The 16,722-nt window shown below is 38.4% G+C and overlaps 2 protein-coding genes and 1 non-coding gene across 3 annotated transcripts; 1 reads left to right on the top strand and 2 right to left on the bottom strand.

Annotated features, from left to right (window-relative positions):
- Positions 1 to 3,074: 3,074 nt before the first annotated feature.
- Positions 3,075 to 8,484, bottom strand: rfesd (Rieske (Fe-S) domain containing). The gene is made up of 4 exons (XM_088337115.1): positions 8,405 to 8,484; positions 6,302 to 6,469; positions 3,766 to 3,800; positions 3,075 to 3,695 (listed from the first exon to the last, which is right to left on the bottom strand). Exons 2-4 carry the CDS (start codon positions 6,453 to 6,455, stop codon positions 3,393 to 3,395), a joined length of 492 nt encoding a protein of 163 aa, XP_088193241.1. The 5' UTR covers positions 6,456 to 6,469; positions 8,405 to 8,484; the 3' UTR covers positions 3,075 to 3,392.
- Positions 8,485 to 9,541: 1,057 nt separating this feature from the next.
- Positions 9,542 to 14,530, top strand: nudt2 (nudix (nucleoside diphosphate linked moiety X)-type motif 2). The gene is made up of 3 exons (XM_088337998.1): positions 9,542 to 9,617; positions 10,185 to 10,311; positions 12,635 to 14,530. Exons 2-3 carry the CDS (start codon positions 10,185 to 10,187, stop codon positions 12,955 to 12,957), a joined length of 450 nt encoding a protein of 149 aa, XP_088194124.1. The 5' UTR covers positions 9,542 to 9,617; the 3' UTR covers positions 12,958 to 14,530.
- On the bottom strand, positions 14,144 to 14,337 carry LOC148363892 (U2 spliceosomal RNA). Its single transcript, XR_015850802.1, has one exon. It is a non-coding gene; the product is annotated as a U2 spliceosomal RNA (small nuclear RNA).
- Positions 14,531 to 16,722: the final 2,192 nt, after the last annotated feature.

The following is a 16,722-nucleotide window of genomic DNA, read 5'->3' as shown; positions in this document are numbered from 1 at the left end:
CCGAGGTCCGTCAACTCTCCAGAAGGCAGGTGGTCCAGGGCGGTGGAGCTTGTACTGTAGTCCAAGGAGCCTGGACGAAGTGGGACCTACCAAAGCGAAGGATCACCTGGCCAGAACTCTGGAGGTTGGAAACGTTCCGGATCTCTTTCTGCTCCGGTCAGTGTACGACACTCTTCCAACACCAACCAACCTGTACAGGTGGAGGTTGAGGGAGGACCCAACGTGCAGGCTATGTGGTGGGAGAGGGACACTGGCACATATTCTGGCAGGATGCCAGATTGCTCTTAGCCAGGGCAGATATCGCTGGCGCCATGAAAAGGTCCTCGGTGCACTGGCTTACATCTTGGAGCAGGAAAAGCGGAAGAAGCACAAACCTCAACCCAGTCCAATACATTCCATCCAGTTTGTCAGGGAAGCGAAGAAACCAGCATCCTCCAAGAAGACCAAAAAGAGCCTCCTGCAAACAGCACCGGCGTGGGAGATAAGGGTAGACCTGGGAAGGAAATTACACTTCCTTGAGGCCAGATATCGTGATTTGGTCAGAAGAGGCTCAAAAAATCATCCTGATTGAGCTAACTGTACCGTGGGAAGAAGAATTCAGCGAAGCCCAAGAAAGGAAAAAGGCCAAATATCAAGAGCTCGTCCAACAGTGCAGGGACAAGGGATGGCAGACCTGGCTATTCCCAGTGGAGGTCGGGTGCAGGGGCTTCCCAGCACAGTCTGAATGGGACACATTAACAGCTCTGGGAATAAGTGGAAGGGAGAGGAAGGCAGCTGCCAAAAGGGTGGGGGAAGCCGCAGAGAGAGCCTCTTGCTGGCTCTGGAGTAGGAGAGAGGAGTTTAGCTGGGCACCAGGAGAAGATGGGCAGTGACTGGCCATCACTGCCGGCCCGCCAACTCGAGGGTGTTGTGGTTAATGGTCGAAACGCCCAGTGATGGTTGGACACCACCTGACGACATCTTCTCCTGGTTGAAGGCTACAGTCATTGTTTGAGTGACTGGAGAAGTTGCACTGATTAGAAGTGTATGTAATAGTATATATATATATATATATATATATATATATATATATATATATATATATATATATATATATATATATATATATATATATTAGTATATATAAATGGAACCCATTATTAATGTTTGTATTTCTTTGAACAAAAAATATTTAGTAATATATACTTTACTCCATTTACTTTACTCGTGGCAACATGGCGTGACCACAATAATGGAACTATCAACATGGTGATGAGGTGTCAGTCAGGCCTTTCAGAGCCGACATGTTTCTGGAAGTGAAGGAATGAGCAACCAATCCTGCATTAAAAAAAATTGAGGTCAATGTATTGTCAATGCAATGATTTCAGTCAACGACTACGCCGAGCGACTTTGTCGCAGTGGCCATGAAGAAACAAGACCTACAGAATGTAATGCAGGCAGTTCAACATGACCATAGCAACAACCAAACCTGTGCTTTTGTAAACGCAAGCTAATCCCTGAATACGAGGGTCACACACAGACGGCAGGAGACATAACTAGGGGGAGAAGCACTGGAGAGTTCAAGTGGGCTCTGGCACAGGCTGAGCAATTAAAATTAAGTTGATGTTAGCTCTTATTCTTGGGTCTTGTGAGTTGCTAGTGAGATAGCCACTGCAGGGAGTTTATTCCTTTCGGGATGTCAGACAGTATTGGCCCTTATATTTAACAATAAAGTGTTTAAACTTTATATGTTTCAGTATCCAAAATCCATCACTGGTGCACAAAACTCAGGGTAAGACTACATAAACATGTCTGATCAACTGAACTGTAGGACAAAGAAATAAATAATCTTAAAAGTTGAATTCTTAGAAATTCTCAATGTCCAAATTAATTTTACTTTGATATCCTTATAGAACTGCAGTACCGTATAAAGGTTTACTGTAATCAAAATTTCCAGATATTTTTAGCGATAGACTAAATATCAAAAAAAATTCAAGTTTGTGTGTTGGGTGGCTTCCCTGAGTCTCAATGGATTGTCTCAAAACATATGTAAAATTATTTTTATGTTTATTGGAACAAAATGCACAAAAATTATATATATATATATATATATATATATATATATATATATATATATATATATATCTCATCTCATCTCATCTCATCAGCCGTACCGCTTATCCTCATTAGGGTCGCGGGGTTCTCATTAGGGTCGCGGGGGGGCTGGAGCCCATCCCAGCCATCTTCGGGCAGTGGGCAGGGGACACCCTGAACTGGTTGCCAGCCAATCGCAGGGCACACGGGGACAGACAACTCATTCGCTCATTCACACCTAGGGACAATTTGGACCGGCCAATTCACCTGAAATGCATGTTTTTGGAATGTGGGAGGAAACCGGAGTGCCCGGAGGAAACCCACGCAAGCACGGGGAGAACATACAAACTCCGCACAGAAAGTCTGGAGCTGGATTTGAACCCACGACAGGTTCCCATGACATTAACTGTGCCGCACAAGCGCTAACCACTGTGCCGCCGTGCTGCCCATATATATATATATATATATATATATTTGTGTTTTTTTTCTCTTTATTTATTTTTTACTTGAGGGTGCTAGTAAAAAAACATTATAGATATAGATTGACTAGGTTTTTTTGTATTCTAAAGTGATTTTTTTTTAAGGTAAAATATAAAAGAATAGGCAGCATGGCGGCGCAATGGTTAGCGCGTGTGCTGCACAGTTCTGCGGTCATGAGTTCGAACCTCCTGTGTGGAGTTTGCATGTTCTCCCCGTGCTTGCGTGGGTTTCCTCCGGGGACTCCGGTTTCTTCCCACATTCCTAAAACGTGCATGTTAGGTGAATTGGCCGGTCCAAATTGTCCCTAATTTTATATAATTATATAATTTATATAATCCTTAAAAAAAGTTTTCTGCGATTGTATATTTGAAGTTTCAGTAAAATAACTTTCCCATTTACTGTACAAATATGTAGACAAATATCTTTACAATGCAAAAGTAGCATTGAACATTTTACTCAATGTTAGCATAGAACCCATTGCTAAAAAAAATTTGTGCAGTGTCCGTGAAAAACGCAAACTCAACAAACTAACATTTCTTTATTCCTCTACAACATTCCACCTGTTGGGGGAATTTTATTTTCTCATTGTACACCAAATTTTTTTTTCGTTGTCTGAAAAGTTCTTCAAAAATTAATGTTGACTTGATTTGACGTAATTAAAAAAATGATCAACTGCTGAAAGAAATTAGCACCCGCTGAATACAATGTGCGTCTTCTGGAAAAAAAGGAGCATCGGCCAAAAATAATAAGCATCTTCGGGGAAAAAAATGAGCACCTGCCTCACAAAAATTAGCATGGGCAAATGTAAACTCCATAAGTTGCATCGTTTCTTTATTTTTCTAGGAAGATTCCACCCCTTCATCTCCATTATCTGCCGCCTCTGCTTTGTCCCTTTTCACCTTGCCCTCCTCTCCCTGGAAGTAGTCAGACTCGATAAATCCGGGGCTGTTGGAGAGCTCCACGTAGACGTCTTCATCTATCTCAATCACCGTATGGACACGCTGCTTCACTCCTTTTGAAAACCATCTGGTCACAGGTGGCTTCTTGGTCTTGTCTACGTTCTTCAATAGACCTTCTCCGTTTGCAAGGGAAATCTTGTATTTATGTTTGGGGCAAATTATACATAGGGTCCCACCAAGTTCCTGGATAACAAAAATACAGATTTATATGATTCAGTTGCGGTGTCTTCATTATTTTAGCTTCAAATCTCACCTCAATATCTCCAGTCTCCAGTTTTCCACCAGCATCTGTTGGACAGGGTTGATAAACAGTATATTGGGGACGGTGGAGGAAACATTAGATCTAGAGTTCTGGAGTATAGTGTACATCAACCGAAAGGAGCTGCTAACAATGTACCTCCGCTAGTCTAAATTTTAGGATTTTTTTTTTTTTGTAGAATATGAAGCAAAATCCGCCCGGTTTATAAGAGTAGTAGTAAAATAGTGATGTGATGACATCAATAGTTCCAAAGGCTTACAGTGTCATGAAAAAGTATTTGCCCCTTTCCTGAAATCTGTGGTTTTGTATATTTATAACTTACAAAGGTTTCAGATCGTCAAACCGAGTATAATACCGCAAAGAGACAACCAAAGGAAATACAAAATGCAGTTTTCATATGTTGATTCAATTATCCATCCATCCATCCATTATCTGCACCGCTTACCCTCAGCAGGAGGAGCTGGAGCCAATCCCAGCAATCGTTGCGCAGTGGGCAGGGGACACCCTGAACTGGTTGCCTGCCAGTCGCAGGGCACACAGGGACAGACGATTTGCTCGCTCATTCACACCTAGGGACAATTTGAACCAGCCATCCATCCATCATCTGCACTGCTTATCCTCAATAGGGTCGCGGGGGTGCTGGAGCCCATCTCCGCTATCTTCGGGCAATGGGCAGGGGACATCCTGAACTGGTTGCCAGCCAGTCGCAGGGCACACAGGGACAGACAATTTGCTCGCTTATTCACACCTAGGGACAATTTGGACCGGCCAATTAACCTGACATGCATGTTTTTGGAATGTGGGAGGAAACCGGAGTGCCCGGAGGAAACCCACGCAAGCACAGGGAGAACATGCAAACTCCACGCAGGAGGATGGAGCTCATGACCTCAGAACTGTGCCGCACACGTGCTAATTACTGCACCGCCATGCTGCCCTGATTCAATTATTTAAGGCACAAAACAATCAAGGTCTATCTGGGCTTAACGTGAAAAAAGTAATTGTTTTTTGTTCTTTAAAAAATGGACTCAACTTTTTTTTGTCTTTACTCTGGGTTTCTCTGTGTGATTTTCAAATTGGTTTGATGATCTGAACCTTTTGTGAGGGATACAAATGCAAAACACACAGAAATCAGGAAGGTGGCAAATACTTTTTAATGACACTGTAGATAACAACCAATCGCAGATCACCTGCTTTCTGAAGAAGGGCCATGATTGGTCCTTAGCGGACGACTGAGAGTTTGTGATGTCATCTTCATGCGGCAGAATTCTCAAAATGGCTGCACACAGAAATGGATAAAACAGGCAAATATTGCTTCCTTACTCATATTCTACAAAGACCAAATGCCGGGCACATACAAAATAGTATGGGCTTGGCTTCAGTTATAAATTATGTTTATTTTGTTGTTGTTGTTTTTAAGAAGGTGTATGTCCTATACATGAAATTAATTTCAATTAAGAAGGCTACTGTCAGGTATAAATTTGATTTTAGAAAATATATTTACCAACAAATGAAGTAAATGTAGACTCTGAAAAGAAATCCCAATTTAAGTATTAATTTTCCCCATTTTGATACATTTTTAAACACTCCAAAAAATACTTAAAATATGATAAATTACTTTCCATCTGGTATTATTAATACTAATTGTATTTGAGAGATTTTTAAGCTTTTTTTTAAAATACCTAAAACAAGATGAATTACATCCCATTTGTCACAATTAATAATAACAATAATAATACTCAGAGCAACAATTTTGCTAATTACATAAAATACATAAAATGGGATACATTGCCTCAATATGCCATAACTAAATATTATTATTATTATACTAATAATAATTTTATCAATTTTAAGTATTTTAAAAAATACATAAAATAAGATAAATTACCTTCAATCTGCCATTATCACTACTAATAGTAATTCTACTCATTTAAATTATTTAAAGAGATACTTTACATATACTTTACAAAATACATTGGCTCCAATCTACCGTAATTAATGATAATAATGAGAATAATAGTTTTACTAATATTAAGTATCTGAAACCCTTCCATAGATAATAACAATGATTATAATAATGAAAAAAAATCAATACAATGATAATAATAATGTGTTTATTTTCCTTAGTATACAAAATCAATCTCAAATTATATTGTTATATATTAAAAATACGTTTAAGTAGCAAACTATTTGAAGCTATTTCCATCAATTTTCTAACTGATTTTTCTTTTTAAATATTTTTGTCTATTTTATTGCTGAATAGCCTGATTACGACTGTCATTTAAAATAATCAGCAAGGATTAATAATTGATATTAAGCAATTTCTAAAAAAAAAAAAATCAATACAAATGAAAAATTATATTCATTTTTTATGTCCAACCCAAAAAGTACTTGGCTGAAAAATTATCATAAAGAATACTTCAAAAAACTAAACAATTGCAACCCACACTGTAGGGAAAAAAAAAATCATTATATGATGAAATCACCTCCGACATCAAATTTTAGAAATCAACACTTGATTTTGTTTACTCACGATAGCAGTAACTGTCCAAAGCGTAAAATCTTTCCTGATGATATATAATCAGCACATCCCGATCGTCCAGTGTCATGAAGGTGCGTTTTGACTTCATCAAGTCTTCTTTCTTCCCCACAAAATAGCGACATTCGCTAGCATCCATCTGTTCCATGGTGCACTTAAATTCTGCAAATATAAATGTAAACTTTTGATAAGACAGAAATACCCCATTAATAAGTTGTATGTATCCCAACCAGTCTTAGAACGACAGCAACCAATCACAGATTGTCTTCAGTAAACAGGGGTGCCTTCATTTGTTATTACCTGAGTGACTTAAATGGGTAAAAACTGGTTGAAAAAGACTTACAAGAGAAAAATAAGATAAAATAGAATGTTGGGATATATTAGCAAAATAATTCCTGGTTAGTCAATGCATATAGCATATATAACCCAAAATAGCAAATAGTTCTACTACTGAGAAGACATCACAATTCCTGACCTAGATTATCGAGACAAGTGAACCACATCACACATCTTAATATCTCCTCCCATTGAGAGTTACTGTCAAAATAATATCTATGTGCAGCCTATGTGACAATATCCTATAAATATCTTCGTGCAGGAAACTTTGATGGAAAATGATTCATATCTTTGTATAATTTCAGGGGATGCTGAGTAAGTAGTAGTAGTAGGGGAAGTGGCACGTAAGAAAGCCCCCAGCCAAATTGTCAGAGGGATTACATAAAATGAGCAAAAGAGAAAAAGATAATCATGATTTGAGGTCTATCAGAAGATCATCCATCCATCCATTATCTGCACAGCTTATCCTCAGTAGGGTCGCGGGGGTGCTGGAGCCCATCCCGGCCATCAGGGTTGGGTAGGGTTACTTTAACTTGATTACTTTCAATTACTTTTGGATTACTCCAATACCAAATACACTACTAAAATACAAAAGAAATTAAATATGAATAAAATTACTAAATTTTGTGCAGGCTTGGGGAGTAACGGAATACATGGAACGGCAAAAATGATGTTGGCAAACTGTTTGGATTTATTTTCATTTTGTTTCTGTCGCATTTGATGTTAGTTTTGCCGTAAATCAAAGAGATCAAAGCCAGGAGCAAAGCTTACCACGTGTTGAGAGTCATAATTGTATTCATATTTAGTTTCTTTTGTCTTTTATTAGCATATTTGGTATTGGAGTAATCCAAAAGTAATTGAAAGTAATCAAGTTAAAGTAACCCTACCCAATCCTGCCGGCCATCCCCGGGCAGTGGGCAGGGGACACCCTGGACTGGTTGCCAGCCAGTCGCAAGGGACACAGGGACAAACAGTTTGCTCGCTCATTAACACCTAGGGACAATTTAGACCGGCCAATTAACCTAACATGCATGTTTTTGGAATGTTGAAGGAAACCGGAGTGACCGGCGGATAACCACGCAAGCACGGGGAGAACATGCAAACTCCACACAAGAGGTTCGATCTCTTGACCTCAGAACTGTACCGCACACGCGCTAACCACTGTGCCGCTGTGCCACATAACGGTAAAAAATAGTACTACTAATTAAAATGTTGTGTCACTCGGGTGTTCCTTCCTGTAGACTGCGCTCATGACCATTGTACATAGACTTGTTCCATTCAAAATTGGCGCTTTAAAGGGTTTCATATTAATGTACTTTTTAGTTTAATTCTGACCGTTTCTGAACCTGTTTGAAGAAACAGTCTATTTATAAACAAATATAAGATGAACTATAATATGCAAATGCAAATGTCTGCATGCATATTTATTTGTGAATATATATGAGGAAAAAATTGTTAGCCTACGTTATGTTTTGAATGAATTAATGTACTTTGAGGTATCCGAGTCGAGACTCCGGATTGGTTGGTACAAAATATAGAGTCATTTTTTTCCCAGCCACTCTGCTATTTTTTTTTAACCTAATATTACCTGTGACCCAAAAAGATTGCCCACCCCTGACCTATATAAATACTTTTTTGATCCATGTTTTTATTTGTTTATATTATGTTTAGTTCATATTATATTATAGTTTCATATTTTATTTTCATTTCAAATATAAATTGTTGTTTTCTTTGGTTAAGAATGAAAATCAATTTCCTTACCTCTACTTCAAGCAGCTCCTCACAGTGCCCGCTCGAACAAAATATATGGCAGACAATTTCACAGTGTGTGGGAAGGAGGCCTCCTATTTGCTATCTTCAGACACATGCTGCGTTCGGTGGCTCTTATCAATGTTGTATCAGCCTCTTGTTTCATCCGAGCACAACTGCTTTTGTGGTTTTATTTTTTGTTGTTGATGAAAATATAAGAATAAATGAATGATGATAATAATATAAAATGCGATGATGCTGTTTTCCTGGTCCTGATTCCTCGTGTAGGTTCAAATCCCAACTAATACAATTCATAATTTGTTTTTCCAACAACTTATTCTCACAAGGGTTACAGGAGGGTAGTCCAGAAGCCCATTCCAGCCGTTTTTGGGCGGTGACTGCCAATTGCAGGGCACACAGGGACACAAAAAACCTTCACAAACAGAGAATCTCACAAAAGGAATATCTAGACTCACCAACCAATCTGCCATGCATGTTTTGATACTCTGAGGAGAACATCCAAACCCTAGAAAGGAAGAAAGCCTATAGGAGGAATCGAAACAGGGACTTTAGAACTGCGAGGCAGCTAACTAGATTTAAACTGTGCCTTTTTAACAACATTCATGAATTTAAAGATAAATTAAAATAATAAGAACTCACCAAACAGACATTCATTTATTCGTTATCAGCACCGCTTATCCTCAGTAGGGTCGCGGGGGTGCTGGAGCCCATCCCACCTGTTTTCGGGCAGTGGGCAGGGGACACCCTGAAACGGTTACCAGCCAGACACTGGGCACACAGCAGGGTTGGGAGGGTTACTTTAAAAATGTATTCCGATACAGTTACTAGTTACCTGTTGAAAAATGTAATCAGTAACGTAATCCAATAATATTACAGTAATGTAACCTGATTACTTTCAATTACTTTTGGATTACAGTAAGACCTCGGTTATCGCGGTTAATGGGGACAAAACCACCCACGACAAGTGAAAATCCCCGAAGTAGCGGTGCACCTTCAAAATGAATAAATAAATAAATAAAAAACATACATCACTTATCTTTTTTTCAAAGGTGAATATTTGGGACATTCTCTTTGCTCGTTTTAAACAAGCGGAACCTTATCTATTTGTTCCTCACATCCTTCCGGAATGTTTTCACGAATGCACTTGTGCTTTATGTATTCATGCCAATAGGAAACAGGCAGTACAAACCTCGTTAGTTTAACCGTAAGTTCATTTTTTTTATTATACAGTATATGTTTTTCTTTTTTCTCAACTAATCGCATGTAATGTTTGTTAAACAATGCGTATTTAGTGCAAAAAGATAGACGGATAAGAAGAACGATTATTACAAGTCTACCTTTTCATAGAAAGAAATTCCAAATTATTGGTGAATCTTAAATGTCGTATATTATTTGCTTTTGGTTTTAGCGAATTTATGTAATGCTCCTTACACTTAATGTTTATATTTGTATTAAAAAAGTGCCATTGCACTTCATTGCACTAAAGACAGTTTACAACCATTTGGCTACTCAATGCTTAATTATCCCAAGATTCTTTAATTCCTTTTTACTTTTTTATCTTGGAGTGCCAACATATTGTAAACTACGTTGTAATTGATGACAACAAATACTATTCCATTCTATGTTAACCTTATTTACAATTCCCAAAACATTTACTCAAATTGCCCAAAACAGTTTTGGGTGTGTATTTTATTTATTTTTTTCTGCTTGTGGTATTAATTGCTCTGGCGTTTGCATGTGCTGAAGTTGTGTTTCTTTTCTGCAACGCAAGATGGCGCTGCGAGCCTGTGGCTTCATTGTATTTCGACGAGCTCCAAGTTGTTTCCCTCCAGCAGACAACATTGAGTACCTCCTTCTGCAGACCTCGTATGGGCAGCACCACTGGACCCCACCTAAAGGTAAAGAAAGAGAAAAAAGAATGCCTGTTAAATGCAGAAAGCAATGGCGCCTCCAGAATTTTTTCATAGAGGTGGCCAGATGGGGCCACCTAAAATCTTACGGTAGCACACAAAAATTAAAAGCCATCATTTCAGGTTCTTGAAGTAAGAAGGTCGAGGGGAAAATTAAAAAAAAAAAAAAAAACTGGCGAGTGATATACTTTGGTGTACAGTGTAATATTTGATGTTACTAATGATTTATAAGTGTGTATAGTCCATAACTGTCCAGTTAACATTTTTATTTCTACAACAACTTGTCTTATTGTGTTATGTATACATTAAGCATAAGGTGTGCATTTAACAAAACAAAACCATTACTAGGTGGTGGCAGATACAATTTTAACCAAGTACAGAGACAATCATATCTTAACTGGATATTTTCCAACACAATGTTAATGTGACACAAAAATAATTATGATTGAATGAACAAAATAAAACCAAAATAACTTTCCGACAGAGATCAACAGATGACCAGGCTTTACCGTATGTGCCATATACAGGGAGTGCAGAATTATTAGGCAAATGAGTATTTTGACCACATCATCCTCTTTATGCATGTTGTCTTACTCCAAGCTGTATAGGCTCGAAAGCCTACTACCAATTAAGCATATCAGGTGATGTGCATCTCTGTAATGAGAAGGGGTGTGGTCTAATGACATCAACACCCTATATCAGGTGTGCATAATTATTAGGCAACTTCCTTTCCTTTGGCAAAATGGGTCAGAAGAGGCACTTGACAGGCTCTGAAAAGTCAAAAATAGTGAGATATCTTGCAGAGGGATGCAGCACTCTTAAAATTGCCAAGCTTCTGAAGCGTGATCATCGAACAATCAAGCGTTACATTCAAAATAGTCAACAGGGTCGCAAGAAGCGTGTAGAAAAACCAAGGCGCAAAATAACTGCCCGTGAACTGAGAAAAGTCAAGCGTACAGCTGCCAAGATGCCACTTGCCACCAGTTTTGCCATATTTCAGAGCTGCAACATCACTGGAGTGCCCAAAAGCACAAGGTGTGCAATACTCAGAGACATGGCCAAGGTAAGAAAGGCTGAAAAACGACCACCACTGAACAAGACACACAAGCTGAAACGTCAAGACTGGGCCAAGAAAAATCTCAAGACGGATTTTTCTAAGGTTTTATGGACTGATGAAATGAAAGTGAGTCTTGATGGGCCAGATGGATGGGCCCGTGGCTGGATCGGTAAAAGGCAGAGAGCTCCAGTCCGCCTCAGACGCCAGCAAGGTGGAGGTGGGGTACTGGTATGGGCTGGTATCATCAAAGATGAGCTTGTGGGGCCTTTTCGGGTTGAGGATGGACTCAAGCTCAACTCCCAGTCCTACTGCCAGTTTCTGGAAGACACCTTCTTCAAGCAGTGGTACAGGAAGAAGTCCGCATCCTGATTTTCATGCAGGACAACGCTCCATCACACGCATCCAAGTACTCCACAGCGTGGCTCGCAAGAAAGGGTCTAAAAGAAGAAAAACTAATGACATGGCCTCCTTGTTCACCTGATCTGAACCCCATAGAGAACCTGTGGTCCCTCATCAAATGTGAGATTTACAAGGAGGGAAAACAGTACACCTCTCTGAACAGTGTCTGGGAGGCTGTGGTTGCTGCTGCACGCAATGTTGATCGTGAACAGATCAAAGCACTGACAGAATCCATGGATGGCAGGCTTTTGAGTGTCCTTGCAAAGAAAGTTGGCTATATTGGTCACTGATTTGTTTTTGTTTTGTTTTTGAATGTCAGAAATGTATATTTGAATGTTGAGCTGTTATATTGGTTTCCCTGATGAAAATAAATAATTGAAATGGGTATACATTTGTTTTTTGTTAAGTTGCCTAATAATTATGCACAGTAATAGTCACCTGAACACACAGATATCCTCCTAAAATAGCTAAAACTAAAAAAGCCCCACTCCAACTTCCAAAATATTTAGCTTTGATATTAATGAGACTTTTGGGTTCATTAAGAACATGGTTGTTGTTCAATAATAAAATTAATCCTCAAAAATACAACTTGCCTAATAATTCTGCACTCCCTGTACACTCATATTGTTACTTAATTCAAAATTATTATCTCTGAATGAGCAAAACATAAAAAAGTAGCAGAAGCCTCCTTAAATGACTTTGATATGACTTTCATCTTTTGGTCACCGTTGTTTTAAAGCGTTATCCTGCTCTTCAGAGATAAGCTCAGCCTTAGCATTGATGGGCAGCGTCAACGGTAGTGTTATTTTCGCTTTAACTTGATAGTGATATTGAATATGTGTTTTCTATCATCAGGCCACGTGGACCCAGGTGAAGATGACCTCACCACAGCTCTCAGAGAGACCAAGGAAGAGGCAGGCCTCAGCGCCGAAGAGCTTCAAGTGATGGAGGGCTTCCTGAAAGAGCTGCGTTACGAAGTAAAAGGCCGACCCAAGGAGGTGCTTTACTGGCTGGCCGAGCTCCGAAATCCGGGGACAGAGGTCACTTTGTCCGATGAGCACCAGAACTATCGCTGGGCCCGGTTGGACGACGCCTGCACTTTGGCTCAGTACAAAGACTTGCAGGACACGCTTAGAGCAGCTCATAGATATTTGGAGGCTCAGACGGACAAGCAGTGACAGAGAGGAAAGTGAAATTTGCGATGTTGATTGAAAAAAAAAAACCAAATAACTAAACATAAATTTGAAACATTGGTCAGAGATGTAAGATAAAAAATATTGAATGATACCTGCTAAGTGATATTGTATAAAAAGTCATGATTATTTGTATAGCCCTTCATCACAAGAAGTCACAAAGGGCTGTACGTCTGAGCTTTTAAACTTAAAATATCAAATTTTTATGATGGATTTGCATTCATATTGTGTATCATGTAGCACATTGCTTTTGTGGCTCAATAGTTTCAATATTCAACACAAGTACCGTTACTTTAATTATCTTGATCTATTGTTGGGGACCCTCTCTGGAATCATGGCTATTGCACTACAGTATTCCCTGGATTATTTTCGCAGTTCTTCTGTTCCACAACCACCCCAAGGATTAAGTGAATGTAAGAGAAGCCATATATAAACGCGTCAGATGATTACAGACACTCCCCTACTTACGACCATTCGACTTACGAAAAACAGTAGATGCGAACATTCTTTCGGGGATGTCGAAAAATATCCCGATATTGCTATAAGTTAGATTTTGTATTGTGTGCACCTTGAAGCTTGATGCGGTTGAGAAAAGGGTTGGATCTTTTTTTTTCGGCCACTTTCTACCGCAGAGAGGGAAGTGACCTAACTCTTGAAGCTCATCCTTCAAAATGAACTTAAAATTCACTTAATTTATCTTTATAGCGCATATTATTTCATGAAATGTTTTTTAGAACAAAACAATACAAGCCTTAAAAATACTTTTATAAACCTTAAACATACAATCTATACCACTGAAGCAACTTACGAACAAATTCAACTGACAAACGATCGTTCGTAAGTAGGGCAGCGTCTACTGTTACATTGTCCACATTACCATGCACGCACTTTTGATCATCTGGGATTCCACAAAGCATTGTGGGACTTGTAGTACGGATACGACTAATTCACGCAAACTCAAGTATACTCGCTGAAAACGCTTTGTATCTTTGTTGATTTCTGTGTGACGTTATCTCCTACTGGGATTTTTAAGGGTTATTGTTCTATCTTCGTTATTCATTATCCATTATCGGTCAGTTCATAATACGCTACAAAGCCTAGGAGCCGGGACACTTACTCTCAGCCAAGAGGCCAAGCTAAGGTCCTAGCCCTAAAGCCCTGCTACGATCATTGCGAATGCACCGTTCCCGGAGGTACTGCAATACCGGGCCGATGCGTGGAGTGGACAGAGCAAGCTCTTAGCGCTTCCATCTCCTGACATACTACACTTGATCTTAGCCAAAAGGCCGAGAAACATCTACATCCGTCCAATAGTATATAATTCTAAAACTACACTTGATCTTAGCCAAAAGGCCGAGGCGAAAATGCCACAGTTGTGTTTATCAATATAGAGTGCAAGTCTAGGCTTTTGTTAAGTCATGGACTAGCACACCTTTTTAACTCACGAGACACAGCAATGGAGCTCACTTTTGGAGCAAACAAGCTCAGTACCCCGTTTATTTTCGTAAGTGACATGAATAAAACAATCTTTTATTTATTATTAAATGCTGAAACTACATCTATGTGTGTGATAATGTCTGTCGCCCTTGCCCCCCTGATCTGTTTCTTTCAAGCATTATTCGTTTGTCGCTAGTCTTAAAAAACAATTCATTCTTAATGCTCCGATCAGCACACAGAAAACTAAAAGAAGTTTTCCCGAGTGGTTTTAGTGTAAAGCCCCTCATAAAGTGACGGCATACTTCCGCAAAATTTTGTACTTATTCGTAGAAATTATTAATGGGAAAAAAATCTGCGATGCACGATAGTCGAACAAGGGATTTATAGGTAGCTGTCATGATGACTTTGATTACCTAATGTAACTTACTTACCTAATAAATCCAAAAAACATGTTGATAAAAAAATGTTATCTTAAAAAACAAGATTACTGATTATCTTCTGGTCAATGCTGTTAGGAATTTTCATGTTTAGACAGTTCCATCACTATGAATCATATGACACATATTCAAAAAATAAAATAATTATACATGACTGCATAGAAAATGTTAGATAGTATATTATTTTATTGACGAATTTCCAATATGACCACACCAACCGTGCCCCCGTGTTAACCCTTATTTTAACCCACCCCAGAAACCAGCAACTCGTGTAGTGAATTCATATGACTCGTAGGCTTAACTCAAAACTGTATGGCCACATACAAAACTATAAGTGTGAAAAGCTAAAGCTTTAAAGCTTATTTGATTCTTTTGTTAAAGCTTTAAAACTGCTTTATTGGAGTTGAACTTTCAAACTTGAGGATTAAAGCTGAGGTAAATCCTTAATTCCAGTTAAAGCAGCTTTAAAGCTTTAACTTTAAAGCGTTGAGAGTCAAACTACTTAAGTCAAGAGTTAAAGTTTCAAAGCTTCTTTAACCTTAACCTTGGTTAAAGATCCAGCTTGAGTCAAATCATGTTTAAAGCCTTAACATGAGAATAAACCAGCTTTAAAGCCTTAACTCAAGATTTAAATCTTCAAAGCTGCTTTAAATAAGAGTCAAGGCTTTAACTCCAGAGTTAAGGTTTTTAACTCTATCTAATGCTTCATTTTGAGTTGAACCACTTTTTAAACTTTAACTTATGAATAAAAGCCTTGACTTAAGAGTTAAACAGATTTAAAGCCTTAACGCTTTTTAAGCTTAAATGCAATTTAAAAGCTGCTTTAAATCAGAGTCAATGCTTTAACTCCACAGTTAAGGTTTTCAACTCTATCTAATGCTTCATTTTGAGTAAGGCATTTTTTAAACTTTAACTTATGAATTAAAGCCTTAACTTTAGAGTCAAACGGACGTAAAGCCTTAATGCTTTTTAAGCTTACATGCGATTTAAAGGTAAAAACCTGCTTTAAATTAAGAGTCAAGGCTTTAACTTTAGAGATAAGGCTTTAACTATTAATCTAAGGCTTCAACTCGGTTAAGTCAATTTGAAACCTTAATTTAAAAGGTTAAGCCTTCCTTTGGGAGTCAAATAGCTTTAGTACTGCTTTAACTTGACTCGAAGCTTTAATTCAGAGCTTCAAAATATAACTTTTTAAACTTAAATTGTAGCTTTGACTCAAGTCAAAGCCTTAACTTAACAGCTTTAAAACTTCAGAATTGCTTTAACTCTTGAGTTAAAAGCTCTGCTTCAAAGTTAAAGATTAAAAGCTACTATAACTTTTGAGTTAAAGCTTTAACTTTGACAGACCTCAACAAAACATTGGCATCTGGTTTTCAATAAAACCTTCACTCAGTGACACTCAAAAATAATAACACACGAGAAGACAAAGTGAAGAAAAAGCCAAACACGTACAGCATTTAACGTCAATAGGTTTTCAATGCGTCCAGTAGGTGTCTAGACCAGGTGAGATCCTCAAGAGAGTCTGATTTTTGTGTCAGTTGAGGAAACCAATTGGGGATTAAATTATTTTGTCCACGAAAGGTAGTTTATTAGACTGCCTTGAGTCAATGACTATGTTGACATGCAGGCAATAATCGGATTGGAAATTGAATATTAAATATTTGGAGCAACCAGAATGAATCGTTTACATGTCTACAAACAAATAACTCTGTATATGTGGCATTTCTGAGTATTCAGATGACAAGAGTGACATTTAAAAAAGGAGAATACGTTCACGTCACTTGCCAAATTCAGCAATTGTTTCCTCTGCGAGTGAGCCCCATTGTTTGTACGTGGTTTGCCAAAAGCATAGACTTACACTATATACGAATGGATA

The sequence above is a fragment of the Urocampus carinirostris genome, chromosome 6 (assembly GCF_059441175.1).
Source record: "Urocampus carinirostris isolate Australia breed hairy pipefish chromosome 6, RoL_Ucar_1.0, whole genome shotgun sequence".
NCBI lineage: Eukaryota > Metazoa > Chordata > Actinopteri > Syngnathiformes > Syngnathidae > Urocampus > Urocampus carinirostris.
The sequence above is the reverse complement of the archived record's forward strand: the minus strand, read 5'-3'. Positions and strand labels throughout refer to the sequence as shown.

Coding starts and splice junctions, on each gene's coding strand:
- rfesd (XM_088337115.1), bottom strand. CDS start 6,455: ATGGAACAGATGGATGCTAGCGAATGTCGCTATTTTGTGGGGAAGAAA. Junction 3,801..6,301: donor TTTGGACAGTTACTGCTATC/GTGAGTAAACAA, acceptor CCTGTCCAACAG/ATGCTGGTGGAAAACTGGAG. Junction 3,696..3,765: donor TGGAGACTGGAGATATTGAG/GTGAGATTTGAA, acceptor TTTGTTATCCAG/GAACTTGGTGGGACCCTATG.
- nudt2 (XM_088337998.1), top strand. CDS start 10,185: ATGGCGCTGCGAGCCTGTGGCTTCATTGTATTTCGACGAGCTCCAAGT. Junction 10,312..12,634: donor CCACTGGACCCCACCTAAAG/GTAAAGAAAGAG, acceptor TTCTATCATCAG/GCCACGTGGACCCAGGTGAA.